A 21,517-nucleotide genomic window follows, 5' to 3' on the forward strand; every position below is an offset into this window, starting at 1 on the left:
AAAATCCGACGGGACCTTAGGTATAAATTTTGGATTTGTTCTCAAAATCACCTTGTCCCTTTTGAATTGTAAGAAAGGATCCTGGATACTGAATACCTGAATCTCACTCCCTCTTCTGGCTGAGGTAAGAGCAAGAAGAGAGACTTCCAGGATAGAAACTTCTAATCCGCTTTGTGAGGTGGCTCAAACGGTGGTTTCATTAATTGAGGCAAGACTAAATTAAGGTGCCATGATGGAGGAGGAGGCCTAACTGGGGGAAAAGACCTTAACAGACCCTTAAGGCACAGTTTTATGACCCTTGCAGACCACAGAGGAGGCACATTCTCTGTATGCCTATAATGGGAAATCGCTGCCAAATGGACCTTAATCGAGAAAATAGCCAAACCCGATCTGGCCGGGAGGAGAAGATAAGGCATTATCTGCTGCGGCGATGAAGAAAAGGGATGCACCTGAACTTGTGCACACCATAAGCAAAATCTCCTCCACTTCTGAAGATAACATTTGCTGGTACTCTCAGCTGCAGCTCTGGCAAGGATGGCTCTGCAATCCAAAGGTATATCTAGATGCGCAAACTCATGGTGTTCAGGAGCCAGGCTGTGAAGTGAAGCCGGATCCGGGTGGAGAACTTGGCCCTAATTCATTGTTAGCAGGGAGGGCATCACTGGTAGAGGGAAGCTGCGGTTCTGTGAGAGGTGAAGGAGTTCTGTATACCAAAACTGTCGAGGCCATTCCAGAGCAATCAGAAGGAGCTTGCAGCATTTGATCCTGATCTTCGCCAGAACTCTTGGTATCAGGGGAATGGGAGGAAAAGCGTAAGCATAAATTCCTGACCATGCCATGGAAAACGCATTCCCCCTAGAGCACCGATGTTGATCCCGTCTTGCGAAGAATCGGCATTTCGCATTCTGTGGGGTGGCGAAGAGATCCAGGTTCGGTTTTCCCCATAGGGAGAAGACTTGATTCAAGACTCCTTGATCAAACTCTCATTCGTGGTTGGACGATCTGGATCTGCTCAGAGAATCCGCAATGATGTTCTGTACGCCTGGGACATGTTCTGCTCGAAGGTTTATCTTGTGGCTGATAGACCATTCCCAAATGCGCTGAGATTCTCTCCATAAGAGCAGAGACCTGGTTCCTCCCTGCTTGTTGATATAATGTATTCTTGTTGTGTTGTCCGTCCGGATGAGTACTGATGAGCCTTTTATTTGTGGGAGAAAAGCGCAAAGCGCCAGTCGAACAGCTTTCAATTCAAGGTAATTGATGTGAAAGACCTTCTGATGTGGCTGCCATTTGCCCCTGACTCGTAGGTGCTGGAGGAAGGCACCCCATCCCTCGAGAGAAGCGTCTGTAGTTATCACCCAAGGAGCTTGTTGGGGTAGAAAAGAAAATCCCCTCGCTAAGTGAGACTCCTGAGTCCACCAAGCTAGAGCTGATATCATGGGCTTCGTTATTCTGATGACATTGTCAAAAGACCCACTGGATTGCGTCCACTGAAGATCTAGCTGCTCCTGTAGGGGCCTCATTTTGAGACGACAGAACGGCACCAGTGGAATGCAGGAGGACATAATCCCTTACAGGGACTTGAAGAGGCGAACTGAAACATACTTTCTTTTTTGTAAGCGCCTCGGGAGGGAGATGAGCTTTCTACGTCTGTCCCCTGTAGGGGCTGCATTGTTGGTGGAAGTGTCTAGTATTGCCCCTGAAAAAAGTTCTTCTTTTTAAGGGCTGGAATGCTGACTTTTCGCGGTTGACCGTTAAGCCCAGGTTCGTGAACAGCTAGATGCAAGCGCTTGTGGACTTCCGCGCCTGAGACCTGGATCTGGCCTTGACCAGCCAATCGTGCAGATACGGGAAGACTTGATGGTTCTGCCTTCTGAGGAAAGCTGCCACTGGAGCCAAGCATTTGGTAAAGATTCTGGGGGCCGATTCCAGGCCAAAGGGTAAGACTTTGAACTGGAAATGGTCTCCGGCTACTACAAATCTGAGGTACTTTCTGTGGGAAGGGTGAATAGGGATGTGGAAATATGCGTCCTCCAAATCGAGGGTGGCCATAAAATCTCCTGGATTTAGAAGGGTCAGAATGTCTGATAGGGTGGTCATACAGAATGATTGTTTCTTGAGATAAGTATTAAGATCCCCGAGGTCTAAGATTGGACGTCAACTTTTCCGCTTCTTTCGAACTAGGAAGAATAGGGAGTAATAACCCTTTCCTCTGTCCTGGTGTAGAACCTTTTTTATAGCTCCCTTGAAGAGCATGGACTCTACTTCCGGCTAGAGCAGATGCAAGTGTTTCACCTTTGGAGGAACGGGAGGTGTTGTAAGAGGGTACTGCAGGAATTCCAAAGTATGGCCAAATTGAATGAGATTTAGGACCCATTGGTCTGATGTTATCTTTTGTCAATTGTGAAAGTACAGGGAAATCCTTCCCCCTAGTCCTGCGTGCAAGGGAAGGTACGTAGCCGGTAGAAAGTCATTGTCTACGGCATGTATCTTTTGGTTGCCTCCCGGCTTTCTCTCTCTGTGAAGCTCTCGAATAAGCCGCTTGCAGAGGCATTCTCTGTTGAAACCAGGGGCGAAAGGAATGAGATGCCGCAGAGACAGAGTGGTATCTATACTGTTGGAAGCCTGGTCTATACGATGAATACCCCCGGCCTCTAGCTCCCCGAAAAGGTTTTCTTTGAAACTGTAGGGTGCTAAAAGAACCTGGCTGTTCTTCTCCGTCTTTATTGACTGAAGCGGATTATCAATGTGCTTCCCGAATAGGGCTTCACCATCAAAAGGAAGGTCCAGAATTTTGTTTTTGACTTCCGATCTAAACGAAGTTGCCCTGAGCCAACCCTGCCTTCTGAGAACCGCGGCACCTGCCATCTGTCAGAAAGCTGTGGTGGCGATATCCATAGCACAGTCTATGACTTTGGCAGAAGACCTCTCACCTTCTTGCAGGGCTTTATTGGCTTCCAATTTAGAATCCTCTGGCAGCTGATCCAGATAGGGTGCAATGTCTGCCCATAGCTGTTTGTCATATCTACCCATGATAGCCAAAGAATTAGAAGCCCTTATTATAAGCGAAGCCATCAGAGAAAATGCTTTCCTATATTATCCAGCCTCCTACCGGGGGGGCAGAGATTGGCGCTGAAGGGTTCCTGGATTTTTGCTGCGCCGCCTGGGCAATAACTGTGTCCGGTTTGGGATGGCCCGTGAGGCAGGCCGGAGAGTCGTCAGGTGCCTTATATTTTTTTGTCAAGGCAGGGTAGAACTGGAGTGACTGTAGCCAGGTTCTTCATTACCTTGATGCCCTCATCCCAAATATAGTCCACAATTGGCATGGATTTTACACTTTTCTGAAATGGTTCCTTGAAATCATACAAGAAGTAGTCCATCTGCTTCGTGGGCATGGGCAGCTCAAACCTCTTTGCAGCTCTTTCCAGCAAGTTGTGAAAACCGCCAATGTCACCAGGAGGGGAATCCACAGGAACCGGGGAGGGTGAGGACGGAGTAGGAATCTGATAATCATCCCACTCTGTTATGGCATCCGGCAATTCCCCCTCCTCTCTGTCATCATCAGAGGAGGACAGATCGTGTTTGGGGATTGAAACTGGTGGCACATGCAATGGCAGTACCACTGGATGAACCGGAGTAGAAGGAAGTGGCACAGAGGGCGTGATAGAAGGCTGCTGAACTTCCGAGCCAGCTGGTAGAAACCGCCTTCTATAGTCATCCAACATCAGCTGCAAATCAGCTATGAGCGATCCTGGCAAAGAAACCATCTGCTCCTGATAGGGATACTGGTGTGGATGTGGATAATATGAGTGCAGATCATGCTGCATGTCATGTCCTCCTCTAGATCCTGGCACTTGACATGCAATTCTGATGGGCTATGAGCAATCCCAAAAGGACCTTCATCATCCGAATCCTTTTGCTCCAATAGATGTGTGGGTACCAATGCTGATATCCTACTTGGAGATGTCACCAATGGCGAAAGGAAATCAGACTTCCTATGTCCTTTAACTCTCGTCGACGGCATCAGCAACGTGGATGGCATAGTTGATGGCATAGCCGACAGTATCAGCATCGTAGACGGTCTCACCGGCAGCAGAGTCGAAGGAGGAGAGGCGATGGGCAAAGTGACCACAAACACCATCGACGAGGACGTCGTTGAAATGATCGTCATTGAGGAAGACGCTGCTGTAGGGACTGTAGATCTTGTCGCAGTCAACAACGAGGCTGTAAAGACACCCTTAGACACTGCCAAGGACGGTGTCATCGTCGCAGATTTTTCAGACGGCTTCTTAAAGACATGCTTTACCACAGGAGGTGGCGTTGGAGGCTCAGAAAAGGCTCTTTTGCTGCACTCTGAGGAGACAGACCATTCCTTAGTGTGTCTTTTAGATGAAACAGAACTCCTGTGAGGAGAACTGGAAGGACTGCCAACTTTAGAAGACACCTGTTTGGTCTTTTTATGAGCCTTTCTAAGGAGATCCTCAGAATGATGGGCTTGAGGAGATCTGCCTCATTTCTGTAGCTTTCTTGAGGAGGATGAAGATTCCTCACTGTCAGAACCAGACACTGGGTTTGTGCTGGATTTCAACTTCTGGAGCCAAATTTCTACCATCTATGTCTTTGAGGGTTTTGTTGGAAAATGTCCTGCAAACCTTGCAGTCTTTGGCTACATGGTCAGGATAGAGGCAATATATGCAGTCCTTGTGTGGGTCTTCAAAGTGAAGTCTTTTTCCCCCCCCACAGGTCTTACAGGCTCTGAAAAGACGTTTCTTTTCCTTATCTGACATGATGAATTTTGTCAAAATAGAGCTCCTTTAAGTAAAGTCAGAAGATGACACCTTACTTGCTGAAAGAAAACCTCTTCTCCGAAGAAAGAGGGAAGGGAGCTCCTCTCAGGTGGGTTCTAGAGGGAGGGTAAGCCTGATTGGCTGGGCCTTGCTTTGGTCCTTTGTGCTCATAGACATATGGATAGGCTACTAAAGTGAAAGCCTTTGGGCCTTTTTACATTGCAGTAGCTTATCTGTATTGCTGCTTTGATGTACCAGGGGCTCCCATCTCAACGACAGGGAAGGATTCAACCATGTGAATCTATGAATGTTCCAATACTGGGGTAAGTGTCTCTCCTCCGAAGGACACACGTTTGCTTGGAGGGTGTTGCTGAAGGCCCCAGGTAGTGTATCATTTGCACTGGGACAGAGGCCAACAGGACATCACGAGTCCAATTGAAGTGAAGCTGAGCCTCTTGAAACATGGACACTTTGATTAGCCAATCATCTAGCCAAATACATGTGTTTTCAGAAATGTCATGTGTTAGAAAGTGAGTCTCTAGTTGGCAGTCGGTTTGCACCCTGTCCAAGTAGGGACCCTCACTCTAGTCAGGATAAGGGAGATACCCGCTCAGATAACCCCTGCTCACCATCTTGGTAGCTTGGCAAGAGCAGTCAGGCTTATCTCATAAGCAAGGACACCACACCAGTTTCAGAAAAATAGCCAATATTTATCTATATAAAACAAGACCAAATACGATAAAAATCCAACATACAGTAAGAAAAATGTGAATTCTGCAAGATTTACTAAAAACTACAGTTCCTTGAAGTCGATAGCTCCGCCTGGGGATATCACGGCGTCGTGATCAACAAAACCAACAGTGCAGGCCTGCCGCAGCGTTGCAGGCCAGCTACAGTGCCAGGAAGACCCGCAAACAGTACCTTGGATTTGCAGGGCGTCGTGATCCTCGCGTTGAGCTCTGGAGAGCGGCGTCACTGACGTCACGGTGTAGGAGTCCTCGGCCTTTGAGGTCATACGCATTGCAGATCAAACTCCAGGCTGATAAAGTCAGGTGTGCCGGCGTCGATGGCATCGGGGCTGCAGTGCGAAGCGGGACGATGCAACGTGCAGTGCCCACAGGTCACGGTGCAGGCAGCAGCGCCGTCATTGCTGAAGCGCTGTCGTCGGTAGGCCCAAGCCAGAGGTGCAGGACGGGACGGTGCTTCGTGACCCTCACGAGCGGTGTACACAGGCCACGGTGCAGGCAGGATGCCTGGTGACGACACAGGGGTCAATGGTGCTGGCGTCGGTGGACCGGGGTTGCGGTGCGGGATAGGACGGTGCTTCGTGTACCTCACGAGTAGTGTCCACAGGCCACGGTGCAGGCAGCGGCGCCGGTGTCAGCAGGAGCGTCGTCGTCGGGAATGCCCACGCTGCGTGTGAGCAGGCGATGCCGGAGTGCGGGGCCTGCAGGTCGCGGTGCGAGCAGCGGCTCGGTGAAGTCATCCGATGACGCGTCGGGGAGACCAGGGTCGCGGTGCGAAGCGGGGCAATGCGACTCCGTGTGGCGTCGGCAGGTCACGGTGCAGGCCAGTGGTGTTGTTGGCGGCGTTGCAGTGGTTTCTCCTCTTGAACAGCACAAAACGCACAGTTCCCAATGCTGCAGGTCGAGGAAACTGAAGTCTTTGGTGTCCCTGAGACTTCCAACAGGAGGCAAGCTCTACTCCAAGCCCTTGGAGAACTTTCTCAAGTAGGACACAGAGCAAAGTTCACCCTTTGCACTCTTTTCAGGCAGAAGCAGCAACTGCAGGCCAGTCTAGCAAAGCAACACAGCAAAGGGACAGTACTGCTCCTCCAGCTCTTCCCCTTGCAGAGGTTCCTCTTGATTCCAGAAAGATTCTAAAAGTCTGGGGGTTTGGGTCTTCTTAGTTCTGCTTGTGAAGTTGGCAAACTTCAAAGCAAAGTCTCAAGTGTTTGCAAGATCCTTCCTTGTCCAGGCCAGGCCCCAGACACTCACCAGGGGGTCAGGGGCGGCATTGTGTGAGGGCAGGCACAGTCCTTTCAGGTGTGAGTGACCACTCCTCCCCACCAGCAGAGATGGCTAATTAAGATATGCAGGCTACACCCCACCCCCCTGTGTGTCACTGTCTAGAGGTGAGGTGTGAACAGCCCAACTGTCAAACTGACCCAGATGGGGAGTCACAGAATGGATTAAGCAAGAAAGTGCCTACTTTCTAAAGGTGGCATTTTCAAACTAAATCTAAAAACCAACTTCAGTAAACCCGAAACTCCATCTTTTTATCTGCTCTCAAAGAGAATCTGCGCTTTAAGGATATTTAAAGGCATCCCCCATGTTAACCTATGAGAGAGATAGGCCTTGCACAGTGAAAAACAAATTTGGCAGTATTTCACTGTTAGGACACACTAGTATATGTCCTACCTTAAACATACACTGCACCCTGCCTATGGGGCTACCTAGGGCCTAACTTAGGGGTGCCTTAAATGTAGTAAAAGGGAAGGTTGAGGCCTGGCAAGTGGGTACACATGCCAAGTTGAATTGGCAGTTTAAAGCTGCACACACAGAAACTGCAATGGCAGGTCTGAGTCATGTTTCCAGAGCTACTAATGTGGGTGGTACAACCAGTGCTGCAGGCCCACTAGTAGCATTTGATTTACAGGCCCTGGGCACCTCTAGTGCACTTTCTAGTAAATCAAATATGCCAATCATGGATAAACCAAATCAACAGTACACTTTCTATAGGGAGCACTTACACTTTAGCACTGATTAGCAGTGTTAAAGTGCACAGAGACAATAAACCAGCAAAAACAGACCTCAAAAAATAGGACGAAGGCAGCAAAAGGTTTGGGGATAACCCTGCAAAATGGGCCATTTCCAACACCATGCATTTTGAGAATGTTTTGGGTGCTGGCTTCAGGCCAAATGGAAGCACTTGGTACTAATATTGGTTGTGCCCCACTACGAACCACAAGAACATTCAATGCTTTCTGGCTATTGGTATATGAAAATATGCTTCTTGAAGGTCGATAGAGCAGAGCCAATCCCCTTGATGTAATTGGGAGAAGATTTGGTGCAATGTCAGCATCCGGAATTTTTCTCGCCCAATCCATTTGTTGGCCAATTTGAGATCGAGAATGGGTCTGATTAATTTCCTGTCTTTCTTTTTGACAAGAAAGTACCTGGAATAAATCCTGGTTCCTCGATGAGGAAGAAGGGACTCCAACACCTGCCACTGTAAGAGAATGTCTACCCGAGCTTGTAATTGTGAAATTTGGTATCTGGATGGTTTCGGAGGAATGGACGGTGAAGGACTGGTGAACCTGTGAGAATATCCATTGCGAACAATATTCAGAAGCCAGGCATCTTGCGTGATATTTTGCCACTCTTCCAGGTAATGTCAGATGCTTTCCCCTACCAGAGTGGGTAATAGAAGAGGGGGAAGAAACAATTCAGGGATTTGATCGGTATGTTTTCTGGCTCCCTGAGCCGGTCGCTGACTTGATCTTCTTCTAGTCTGCTTTCTTTCGTAGGGGAGGTAGTATTGTTGGTACTGTTGAGATTATGTACCAGCTTGTTGGTGACTTTGGTACCAATGGGGGGGAGGGGAGGGAGGGCGGGCTTGAACCTTCTCTGAAGAAACATGGCACTGGAAAGGCCTAAAGGATTTTCTTGGTTCTTTAGGTTTTTCTAAACCAACAGTTTTTATTGCCTCGAGGTCTGCCTTCATCCTTGCCATCCCACCGTCGGTGTGAAAGCCAAAGAGAGTGGCACCTGAAAATGTAAGTTGAGTATTCTTTGTAGAGACTGTTTTTTAGAGAGGTGAGGCAAAGCCACAAATGTCATTGGAGAGAGACTCTGTGGCACTACTGGTGTGCCATCAGTAGAGAAAAATCGGCTGCTGTGTTGATAATTTGGTTTGATACCATTAGCCCTTCACTTAGGATTTCATTAAAGTCCTCTCTTGTCTCCAAGGAAATGCTCAACAAACTGCTGTAGTGATTCCCAGAGAACTCTGTCATATCTGCCAAATAAAGCAGTGGCGCTTGCAGCCTTAATTGTAGTTGGTGTAGTATTGCAGATCTTTCGACCCACAGTCTAGTTTACGACTCTTTGTCCAGTGGAACTGTGGAAGTGGGAGCCATGTTGTGTTGTTTTCTTGCAGCCACTACAACAACTGAGTCTGGTGGTGGGTCCGCACAAGGTCAGATCCTGGTCGGGAGGACAATACTTTTTTGGGGAATCTTGATGGTGCTGACTTTACTAATGACGGGGTTCAGAAAAGGTCCATCGCAGGTTCTATAAGACCAGAAACCAGGAGCAGCAAAAGATATGCGGTTGACCTATGCTGCAAGGTCTCGAAGATGACTGATGGTGTCTGTGTGGACATTGGAATGTTCAATTTATTGGCACCTCTGACTGATACTTCTTGAAAAGTATAATTGTAATCTACTGGAGAAAGGCATGGAAGTGGAGAGTCAGAGAGTTGGTGACTATCTCCCAGTACTTGTAGAGGAAGTATCAGTGGTGTGTCTGAAATAGTGATCAATGTCGACCTTCCTCGCTCCCTCGACGTTCACCTACTCTTAAACGGCGAACAACATCGAAGTATGCCTTGGCAATGACCAAGTGTGTCTCGACGTCAACTTGACCTGGCTGTCGATCTATGATGATGTGTTGACATCGATAAAGTTCTCGACCGCGACCGGTGAGACAGCCTCTTAGTCAACGGGCTTCTCGATGTTGATCCAGGTCAATGGGACGACGATGTTGTCATCAATGTCGCTCCCAGTTGTCTTGATGCCGATCTGCGGCACTTCTTCGACATCGACCCATGTGTACACAACGAACAGGTTGGTGCAATACTTCTTGTTGACATTCAACATCGACCAGGACCGACGACGTTTTACAGCTTTTATTTATTTTTTTGAACTGGAATGTCTAGCAAATTTGGAAAGTGTAAGGAACATGAGTAACTGGAAGACAGAGAACACACACTGTGAGGATCTGTCTTAGCCTTTTTTCTCCCACAGTCTGGGCACTGATCAAATGGAGATGGCATTTTTGAGGTGAAAAGCCACAAATTCCTGTCAGAAGGTGACAGAAAAAGGTAGGGAGATACCAAAGACGTCGAATGATTGTGATGTCAGTAAAATTCAGAAGTGAATTTTTTTGAGAAAAGCCAAAAGTTGGCTGAGCTCTATGCTCCAGGGTACTGTCAGCAGGAGCCGAAAAAAATAACTGAATCAACTGTCATCAACTGAGCATGACCGGATACTGGTGGTCCCTGGGTTATTAAAGACACAGTCTCTATTTTACCCAAATAATGGCAGCCTATGAGGCTACTCTGTCCTACTCTCCTTCATCGTTATCATAAAAACGGGTTTGCAAGCGAGATTTATCGTATTTACAAATTAATCTCACATTACAATGTACTAGCCGTTTTTGGACTTCATGACTCTTCGGCCAGGGTAGCCTATGTAAATAGGTTGCATTATGTCTCCTTCTCAAGTGTCTTTGCAGCCCTTCCTGAAGAAAGGCGACAATCTCCAGGTAAGAAGATATATTTCAAAGAAGTACTCTGGGATCCCCGCACAAGGGCAGACTATTCAGTACTTATGACTATACATAGGAATCTCCTATGAGAGAAACCTAAAATACTGCCTATTTTAAAAGAAAAACTACACTTTGGTGCAACATGAAGCACCTAGTTTACAGAAAGTAAGTATAATTGCCTTAAGATTCTTGACCTCTCATCAGGTTACAAACATTTCAAATTAGAATTTAATTTATAGAACGCATAAAAACAATAGGCATCAAAGTGCTGTCACTGAATACGACCTCAGAGGGGAAGAGGGGATCTAAACCCTAGCAGAACAGTTGAAAAAAGAAACAAGGGAATCCCCAAGGGCAAACTGGTTATGGAAATAGCCAGGTTTTCACCTGCCTACGAAAGATCAAATAAGCGTTCAAACTCCTAATATTTTTCGGGAGAGTGTTCCAGAACCTGGCAGTTGACACTGAGAAAGGTCATTCCCAGCATCTAGCTTTGGAAACCATCACCTTTATCCGTCCTGCTGATCTCAGCGGTCTAGTGGGAGCGTACTAGTTAAACGCGACACTAAATTAACACGTCCTGAAGGTGGAGGGACACACTCCACCTCCATATACTAGACACAGGACTTCCTCACTGGCAGCCAATGGAGAGTCCTCAAGCCCTCCTTTACAGAGATGTGTTTAAGCAGACACACGACCAACCAAGAAGCAACATTTTGGCTGACCTGAAGCTAATTCAATTAACACTGGTTGGCATTTAGAGACAGGGCATCACAGTAGTCAAGGCAAGGTGTAATAATTGCAATGACCACTGACACCCTTAATTCTCAAGGGAGAATTTTCTTCAAGGTCTTAATGATCCAAAAACAAACTTGCTGTTCTATTAACCTGGGTGTCAAATGTCTACATATTATCAAAGATCACCCCCCAGATTTTTTTGCAGCGGCCACTGGAACGGGTACTGGATCATAGGTTTCCAGCTACCAACAGTCAGTCCAGATCGAATTCCCTGCCCCAAAGACCACAATCTCTGCCTTCTCCCCATTCATTTTTAAGCCAGTTCTCCCTCATCCAACTAATTACTTCAAGCATACAGGACCTAAACATGTCTGCCACCTCTTCCAAATCACTGGAGATGGAAACAATGATATGGGTGTCATTGACATAGGAAGACACCTGGAAACCAAAGAGGCATACCAGTTTTGCCAGAGGGGCAACGTACAAGTAAGGTAGGACTGAGGGAGAAACCCTGAGGAACTCCACAGGGAAGCTGAAACAATTTAACCCTAAAATCTCCATAGCTAACTGTAAGAGTCCTATTCACCAGAAAGGACTCCAGCAGACGTAAGGGAGCACCCCTCAGCCCTGCCTGTCACAGTCTTTGAACCAAAAGAGGAGATATGGTGTCAAAGGCTGAGGACAGATCGAGAATAACCAAAATAACCGCCCCACCTTGATCAACTTGACGGCAAATGTAATTAGCTGTCGCGATTGCTCCTAAACTCATTTTGAGAGGGGTTCAGGATTTCACTCAGAAGATCACTTAGAAGGTGTAATCTCAGAAGCAAAGTTAAACTATTCACGATTTGCTCTGTTGCTTACACATTAGAAGCTTACACGTTGAAGTGCCACCTATGAATACAGAAATCGGTATATATCACCACAGAAATTATGACAGATTGCTCATGATTATCAATAATCCAGTAACCGTTCTTCAATGAGACAGATTGGATGTTCAGGTTCAGAACACTTATAGCATAATGCAGTGGTTCCCAACCTGTGGTCCGGGGACCCCTGGGGGTCCGTGAAGCCTCCTCAGGGGGTCCGCGACTGCTCAGAAAACTAAATATTATTAAGAGATTAGGTCCCCAGCTTTCAGTAATGACTCAGTGGGGGTCCCCAGATTCCAATAAAGATTCAGTGGTGTCCCTGGTTTCCAGTAATGATAAAAAGGGGGGTCCGAAGAAAGTAAAAAGGTTGGGAAACACTGGCATAATGTGATGTTTCACCTGCATGTTCCTTAAGGGTTCATCTTCTAGCGGTAGACAACAACTGTTGACTTGAAGAACAAAAATTGTTGGTATTTCCCCCCCCCCCGCAAAAAAAAATAATTAAAAAAAAACCTTTATGTGTATCCCTTAACATTCATTAAGAATATCCTGTTTAAGCGCAACAAATATCATAAACTGACCTTCAATACTATATTAATGCACAAAAATTTAAGTGGGACTTAAAGAATTTGAACTGATTAAGATTAGCAGAACTCTCAATGACTAGAAAATACCTATGGGTTGTAGTGAACACTTCATATTTCTATAATGAAGAGCACCTAGTTTCAAAACTGGAAGCGGTTTGCAACTTCCTGGAGAGTTTGCAGGTGAATTTTTCACTGAAGTGTCATCCACAATGAAACTGCACCTACGTGTACTTCCGGGCTGACAGTAATGTTGGGGGTTACGAGAAAGAGCACTTCTTCACTAGTTGCTTTGTTTCAACATAATCCTGACATCCTGTCTTGTCACAATGCCAGATACCTTCATGGCTGACATCCAGAATGGGGCCTTAATCACCCCTCCCCCCCAACTTCCTTTTCAATCTGTTTTCGCTGCTCCACAAGTTACAGCTTTCCTTTCCTTCCTCATCCCTCCCCTGTGGCGGACAATGAGGGGAGGTGACTGGAGGGCCTTGCAGGTGCAGCATAACCAGCTGTGGAGGCATGGCCTGGCAGTCATGGTCCAACTCCTGATACATTATCGGTGGCGCATTGCCAAGAGATTGCAGAGCCTCACCCCTATTCCCTCCTCTCCCCCTATGAAGGAAAAACACAGGAGTGGTGAGCACCTAGTCAGGTGAGGCATCAGAGGGTATATAAAAGGGGATGACAGCCTGTACTGATGATCCTTCGATGGGCTTTCCCTCCTGGAAAACAGCTATTGACTTGACAAAGTCAGACTGTACCCTCCAACTGTGACCCAATCAAGTACGGAAACAATCGAAAAAACCCACCATCAGGTTGCGCAACTACTCCGAGGAGACAGGGAGCTTGCAAGGTCCCCACTCAATGCCCCCCAAGTACACTGATCAGTTGTTGAAACTGTAAGCCATTCTGTGGGCCTGCAGGATCCAGGCAGCCCCCGGGGGCAACGGCGGGATGGTGAAAAATGATTACTTCATGAGTCACCCCCTCTCTCCCACTACTAAAGGACTACCGTTCTAGGAATCACAAATGGGGAAGGACAAGGCAAAGAGATAAGGCCTCCAAGGTTGGATAGATATATTTACCAGACCTTCTTGAAACAGGGTAGATAACCAGAGAGATCTCATGCAGGATCCAGTGGATAGTGCCTAAGAATCTGCCTGCTTAGAGAAGATAGTCAAGACATCAACAATGCCCAAGCAACACTGGAAATAGGATTTGCTGGGTTTTATTGATTTAGAGGTTTCTCTGCTGTGCCAAGATGTGTAAAATCAGTTGTACAGGACTGACGAAGCATAGGACCGCATCTCCATGGATGAAGATAAGCTCCATACACTCACTTCAGATATTAAACAAGAGATAGAAATCACTGCAATTAGACAGCAGGGAGGAGGATGTGGCGACAAGACTCTAGAGGAGCAATCTGAGAATGGTTGGGATGCCAGAAGACCAAAAAGGATCTAGGGCCACATGCTTTCTCGAGAACTGTTTCAAATCTTGGGTCCCAGACAAGATCTTTTGCCCTGTTTTATCATTCAAAGAGAGCATTAAGCATAAATTCCTCCCTTCTCTCCCCAAGGTCATAGCTGTCTCAGACTACAGCATGAGAGCCCAGAGGCAACGCATGTTCTTTTTTGTAGTAAAACAAAAGTTGACAGCAATGCAACTTATACATATGCTGCTTTATCTTGCGAACATAAAGGTGCACTCCTAAGGAAATTATTTTTCTTTGAAACTCTTGGAGTGCTCTGACTGCGGGAGAAGAGCTAATGAGCATGTGGTGTCTGTTGACTCCCTCGGCTCACTAAGCTTGGCTAAGTGAGCTGAACTAGGTCCCCTGGGGGACAGAAATAGCAACTCAGATCAAAACATCATAAAACAGAGTTGTGGTACTCGCAACTCGTTCCACAAGGGAGGGGAAGAGTGGGCAGCCTCAGGGGTCGGCTCGACTGATCCCCACCCAAGAGTAACTAAATGTTGGTGGTAAATGGTTTCTGTTTTGTGGAGAGGGTGATTTCAGGGGAGACAGTATCTCTCAACAACTGTTATTCGTGACAGCTGAATAACTGGTGTTACTTGACTTTAGAGGCTGTTAGGGCCTCTAACACAAGTGGAAGTTATCTCGTTAGTCAATCTGAATGACAGAAGCTTCACATTAGGAAGTAGGGGGGAGGGAGCACTGGTGGGGCTGATTTACTGTTTATTAGAATGCATTGCAGGGGAAACAGCAAGATACAATGAGACTGTATATACAGATTACTGATAATGGCATCTCCTAGTTTTAAAGCATTCTCCTGGAACAGTACTGTTTAATAAAAAAATCAAACTGGGGACGATGCGACAATGTCGTAAGGAAAATACACCAAAAGTGATCCTTTTACAAGAAACACACTTGTTGGATACAAAATGTGGCTTTATGTGCAGACACAGCTTTTTGCGGGTATAGCATTTGAATTAACTGAATGAACATCATACCATATGCAAATGACACCCAGCTCATCCTCTATCAGAAGTGCCTCCACCACGACAGCCAACTGCTGCAGATGCATGACAGGCATCGCTGACTGGATGAACAACAACTCCTTAAAACTCAATACAGACAAAACGGAAGTGAAGATCTTCGGGAACAACACCTCCTTGTAGAATGACTCATGGTGGCCTACAGAACTAGGACCAGTACCCTCTCTGACAGACTAAGCTTGCAACTTTGGCATCATCCTAGACAGCAAGCTCACCATGAAAAACCTGATCAACGCAGTCTCTTCCGCCTGCTTCTTCACTCTTCGCATGTTCCGTAAGATATTCAAATGGCTCGTTGTCAACTCCAGATGAAGCGTCACTCAAGCCCGTCACCAGCCGGTTGGACTACGGAAACGCACTCTTTGGAGGAATCACCATGCACCTCCTGAAGAGACCACAGACCATACAGCATTCAGAGGCCAGACTCATCCTCGACCTCCCCAAATAGACCCACACTACCCCCACCTCAAGAAGCTCCACTGGCTCACCATTCAGAAGAGATGACAATTTAAGATGCTGATCCACACCTACAAGGCCCTCCACAATCAAGCACCATCACACATCAACCACCACTTGTCTTTCCACCAACCCTCCAGACACCTGCACTCGGTTTCCCTCTCTCTCGCACACACACCACGCCTCCTCTGAAGCAGCAGTGGAGGATGCTCCTCCCCCTGCCTCGCAGCGAAATCCTAGAGCGACCTCCACCTTCACCAATGGACTTCATCCTCTCTTCTGGAATTCAGGAAAGGACTCACGACCTGGCTGTTCAACTGACCTCCTTAGCAACTATGTTCTCAGCGCCTGGATAATCTCATGGGTGATTAGCCGTACTCTATAAATCCTGTTTGATTGATCATTCAGGTTTTAGAAGGAGAGATCTATGTCTATAAAGAACACTCCCCATCTCTCACACTGGTGCAGCATGGTCCTCTGGGTTGATACGTGTTGGTTACAGGCTTAATGGAAAGTGTTCTGTGGACCTTTACAAGTATGTATGTTCATTCACATGCTGGTTGAGGGTTCATTACAGGCTTTAACGACCCTTGTTCTTCTGACCCCAGTGGGTAGGCTGCTTGGGACGGGCGATGGGTGATCTTGGATTCAAACAATAATGGATCCTATAATGGACAGCAGGGGCCTTTGGGCCACTGAACAGAGAACTTCCCTCCTGGTGTTGGCTGCCACACTGGGAATGAGTAACATGTGGCAAGCAGCATTTTATGTTTTACTCTGGGGAGCATCAATCATGTTCCAGGTTGAATTACCTCTTCTCCCTGGTGGTGGAGCTGGTACATATGCCCAAATCTGCAATGCTGCCACTGTGTCTCTCAGACTACTCCCTACTAGAAATCATGACAGGGAATTTCCAAAGAGTGGGAGGCGTGTGTTTGAACTCCTGGAGCCTCCCTGATGGTTACTTCTCGGAGCAGATCCAGGAGGTAATGGAGGACTATCTAGAACTAAGCAGACACTCTGTGGCTTTGACTGTCACATCCTGGAAGGTCTTGACGTTAACGTTAAGTGGTAACATCTCTCACACACTGTAGCTTTGCTCATAGAGGAAGAACAAGAGTGCACAGACCTAGAGGCATTAATTTGTACATATGATGAGAAGAGAGACACTAGGTGGTACAACTGTCACTAAAATAAAAGCTGCTTGCCACACCTAATCATGAGTTGCATCACAAAGTAGGCTCTATGATATGGAGGATAAGCCTGGTAAATTTCTCTATTCGTTAGCTAACCAAAACAGGGAGCTGTGAATAAAAGCCAAAATTCATGAAACAGTAAAGGGTATGGTTAACTTGGTCGAAATGATTGTGGAGACCTTCACTACTTACTGTCAGAAGTTACACCAAAAGGTTAACATTCCCCTGCTGATAGCAGACCCTTATAATACAGGATCTACTGGTGCCCACCTTGGTGCCCAGGTTTTAGACATGCCTATTTAAGGCACATATATATTAGAAGCTAGTATATTAATGCCATCTGGTAAAACCCCAGGCCCCCAACAGCTTTCCCCAGGAATTGTATTACTGATTTGTTAATAGAGTGGTGAACCAACTGGAAGCCATGTTCCATGACCCTTTACAGTTTGGGAGATGGCCACATGACCACACTACCACTGTTGATATTCCTAAACTTAGTAAGAAATAAAAAAATAAAAAAAATAACCTCGTAAAGGTCAATATTTCTTATTAATACTGAGGCCGAAGTCCTAGTCACCATGTTGGTCAAGGTAGTAGGGTCCATAGGGGGCTGATCAAAATGGCTTTATACCTGGTCACAGAACCAGACACTGCTTACAATGTCTGCAGGTAGCATTAGCAAGCCTTTAGAAAATAAACCATCAGGTGGTTTTCACAGACTTTGAGAAAGCATTTGATGCGATACACAGTCTTTTTTAAGGTTCTGGACAGAATTAATTTTGGCCTAACCTTTATTGCTTATGTATACCTATTCTTCCACTTGGGCTAGGGTCCACATCAACAGAGTTAAGTCTAGGACTTCCCAATAGACCGACGGAGAAGAAAAGAGTGTTCATTGCCCCTCCCCCATGCCTTAATTGCAAAACCCTTAGCAATTTGGATACATTGCAAAAGAATATATGGAAACGCTTTGTGTCTCAGAGTCAATTAGCATATGTCTGGCCTGATGCATTTTAAAGGCCCTGCGGCAATTAAAGATTTAGACAAACCTGGGCTGTAGATTACAATGGCCTCTTTTAAATGCTTAGGCATAAGCATTTTATTGGACCAGGAGGAGTAATGGAGATGTAATGTGTTTCCTATGATGCAAAAATTGAAGAGCCAGCTGTAAGCTTGGGGCAGACTCCCAAATCTCCATTATGGGAAGGAGGCCTTTATTTAAAATGATTTACCTGCCACAGATAAAAACACTTCAATCTGACCTCACTGCCTAACTCTAAGGAGGTGCTCCACCCTGAGTGGCTTATAAGAAATGTGTACAGTCACTGTATGATGGTGGACTGGTTGTAGCAGACCTGCAGTTGTATTACTGGTCAGACCAGATGATTGCCCCCTCAACGATTGGCTGTTTGGAGAGTGTGTGACAAGAGTGAGAGTGCACAATTGTGGCCTGTCAATATGTAACTGCTGTATCCTGTGGTGATTGTGGTTTATAAAAAAATAAAAACATGTTTAAAGTGTACCAACGATAGGCAGACATTCCAAGTGCAATAGTGACAATGGAGTGACACTATGTTTACTAAGGCAATCCTGAGGCACAAGCAGAGGAGCTACATTAAACAAACTGTCTACATGATTACCTGTTTTGTCATAAAATCTAAGAAAGGGTGAAGTAAAGTCCATGTAAGTCCATTCTTAAGTGTTATCACTTACCTTCAATATTTCTGCATTTCTGTCTAACATCAAAGACAAGCCTCTCTAAAAAACAAAAAAAACAAAAAAAAAAAAATGACAATCATCAACAGAAAGACTTTCCACCAGATGATAAAAACATAATTAATTTGATATTATATTGATCTATCTGCAGCAGAAAATTAACTACTTATTATGTAAATTTAATTTGAAAGTCACGTTTATTTACTGTAGATTAAGCAAAGCAATAGTAAAAGTCAAGTTTTTCATTGAGGTAGGTGTAACATACAACTCAAGCATAAGGTAAAACAGAAATATTTCCACTGGTCATTTACAAAGCAAATACAGCTTAAAGTTCTAACTACAGACTGAAGCCTAATTAAGTTTTGTGAGAATATAAATGCTTACTAAAGATAACTGTTTGATTTTCTTAGTCCATGCAACAAGATCCTAGAAAATCAATTAAATGGAAGAATACATTCAAACATTACATTTATCCTCAACAGTGTCAAAATGAAAATGTCACTTACTCAGTGTACATCTGTTCGTGGCATCAGTCGCTGTAGATTCGCATGTTTTGCATAGCTCGCCATCTGGTGTTGGGCCGGAGTGTTACAAGTTGTTTTTCTTCGAAGAAGTCTTTCGAGTCACGGGACCGAGTGACTCCTCCTTTTGTCTCCATTGCGCATGGGCGTCGACTCCATCTTCGATTGTTTTTCCCCGCAGAGGGTGAGGTAGGAGTTGAATTGTAGTAATAGTGCCCATGCAATGGAGTGACTAAGTATGTACCTATTTAAAGTTGAGATGATACATATACAAATAGTTGAAGGTAACTTCCAAACTGCTACAGGCTCCCGGGGAGGTGGGTGGGCACATGCGAATCTACAGCGACTGATGCCACGAACAGATGTACACTGGGTAAGTGACATTTTCAGTTCGATGGCATCTGTCGCTGTAGATACGCATGTTTTGCATAGACTAGTAAGCAGTTATCTCCCCAAAGCGGTGTCTCAGCCTGTAGGAGTGGGAGTAGTCTGAAACAATGTTCTTAATACGGCTTGACCTACTGTGGCTTGTTGTGCGGATAACACGTCTACACAGTAGTGCTTGGTGAATGTGTGAGGCGTAGACCATGTGGCTGCCTTACATATTTCTTGCATTGGGATGTTTCCTAGGAAGGCCATGGTAGCACCTTTCTTTCTGGTTGAGTGTGCCCTTGGTGTAATGGGCAGCTGTCGTTTAGCTTTAAGGTAGCAGATTTGGATTAATTTAACTATCCATCTGGCTATACCTTGTTTTGATATTGGGTTTCCTGCATGAGGTTTTTGAAATGCAATAAATAGTTGTTTAGTCTTTCTGATGTTCTTTGTTCTGTCAATGTAATACATTAATGCTCTCTTGACATCTAATGTATGTAGTGCCCTTTCAGCTACGGTATCTGGCTGTGGAAAGAACACTGGAAGTTCCACTGTTTGATTTAGATGGAACGGTGAAATAACCTTTGGCAAAAATTTAGGATTAGTCCTTAGGACGACCTTATTCTTGTGTAGTTGTATAAAAGGTTCTTGTATTGTAAACGCCTGAATCTCGCTTACTCTTCTTAGGGAAGTAATGGCGATGAGAAATGCAACCTTCCAGGTTAGGAACTGTATTTCGCAGGAGTGCATGGGTTCAAAAGGTGGACCCATAAGTTTAGTTAGGACAACATTTAGGTTCCATGAAGGAACAGGTGGTGTTCTTGGTGGTATAATTCTCCTAAGGCCCTCCATGAATGCTTTAATGACTGGTATCTTATATAGGGAAGTTGAATAGGTAGTCTGCAGGTATGCAGATATTGCTGCAAGGTGTATTTTAATGGAAGAGAAAGCCAGGTTAGATTTTTGTAAGTGAAGCAAGTAACCCACTACATGTTCTGGAGTTGTGTGTAATGGTTGTATTTGATTAATATGGCAGTAGCAAACAAACCTCTTCCATTTACTTGCATAGCAGTGCCTGGTGGATGGCCTTCTGGCTTGCTTTATGACTTCCATACATTCTTGGGTAAGTTGTAAGTGCCCGAATTCTAGGATTTCAGGAGCCAGATTGCTAGATTCAGCGATGCTGGATCTGGGTGTCTGATCTTTTGGTTGTGTTGTGTCAACAGATCTGGCCTGTTGGGCAATTTGATGCAGGGTACTACTGATAGGTCTAGCAGCGTTGTGTACCAGGGTTGCCTTGCCCAAGTTGGTGCTATTAATATGAGTTTGAGTTTGTTTTGACTGAGTTTGTTTACCAGGTAAGGAAGGAAAGGGAGAGGAGGAAAAGCGTAAGCAAATATCCCTGACCAGTTCATCCATAGGGCATTGCCTTGGGACTGTTTGTGTGGGTATCTGGATGCGAAGTTTTGGCATTTTGCGTTCTCCTTCGTCGCAAACAAGTCTATCTGAGGTGTTCCCCAGAGTTTGAAATAGGTGTTCAGAATTTGGGGGTGAATTTCCCATTCGTGGACCTGTTGGTGATCTCGAGAGAGATTGTCTGCGAGTCGATTTTGGATCCCTGGTATAAATTGTGCTATTAGGCGAATTTGGTTGTGAATTGCCCAACGCCAAATTTTTTGTGCTAGCAGGCTTAACTGCGTGGAGTGCGTCCCCCCTTGCTTGTTTAGATAATACATTGTTGTCATGTTGTCTGTCTTGACGAGAATGTATTTGTGAACTATTATTGGTTGGAAAGCTTTTAGTGCTTGAAAAACTGCTAGAAGTTCTAGGTGATTTATATGCAGTTTTGTTTGATGTACGTTCCATTGTCCTTGTATGCTGTGTTGATCGAGGTGTGCTCCCCACCCTGTCATGGAAGCATCTGTTATTACGTATTGTGGCACTGGGTCTTGGAAAGGCCGCCATTTGTTTAAATTTATGTTGTTCCACCACAGAAGCGAGAGGTAAGTTTGGCGGTCTATTAACACCAGATGTAGAAGATGACCCTGTGCTTGAGACCACTGTGATGCTAGGCACTGTTGTAAGGGCCTCATGTGCAGTCTTGCGTTTGGGACAATGGCTATGCATGAAGACATCATGCCTAGGAGTTGTAATACCATCTTTGCTTGTATCTTTTGTGTTGGATACATGTGTTGGATAC

At 45.6% G+C, this 21,517-nt stretch overlaps 1 protein-coding gene across 6 annotated transcripts in view; it reads right to left on the minus strand.

Annotated features, from left to right (window-relative positions):
- DNMT3A (DNA methyltransferase 3 alpha) overlaps positions 1 to 21,517 on the minus strand; it is a 1,562,966-nt gene that overhangs the window by 399,123 nt on the left and 1,142,326 nt on the right. For all 6 annotated transcript variants that reach the window (XM_069233637.1, XM_069233638.1, XM_069233642.1 and 3 more), the window contains one exon: positions 18,422 to 18,466. In XM_069233637.1, the coding sequence (XP_069089738.1) occupies positions 18,422 to 18,466 (45 nt within the window). The remainder of the gene's footprint in view (positions 1 to 18,421; positions 18,467 to 21,517) is intronic.

This window comes from Pleurodeles waltl, chromosome 5 (genome assembly GCF_031143425.1).
Source record: "Pleurodeles waltl isolate 20211129_DDA chromosome 5, aPleWal1.hap1.20221129, whole genome shotgun sequence".
In the NCBI taxonomy this organism is placed as follows: domain Eukaryota; kingdom Metazoa; phylum Chordata; class Amphibia; order Caudata; family Salamandridae; genus Pleurodeles; species Pleurodeles waltl.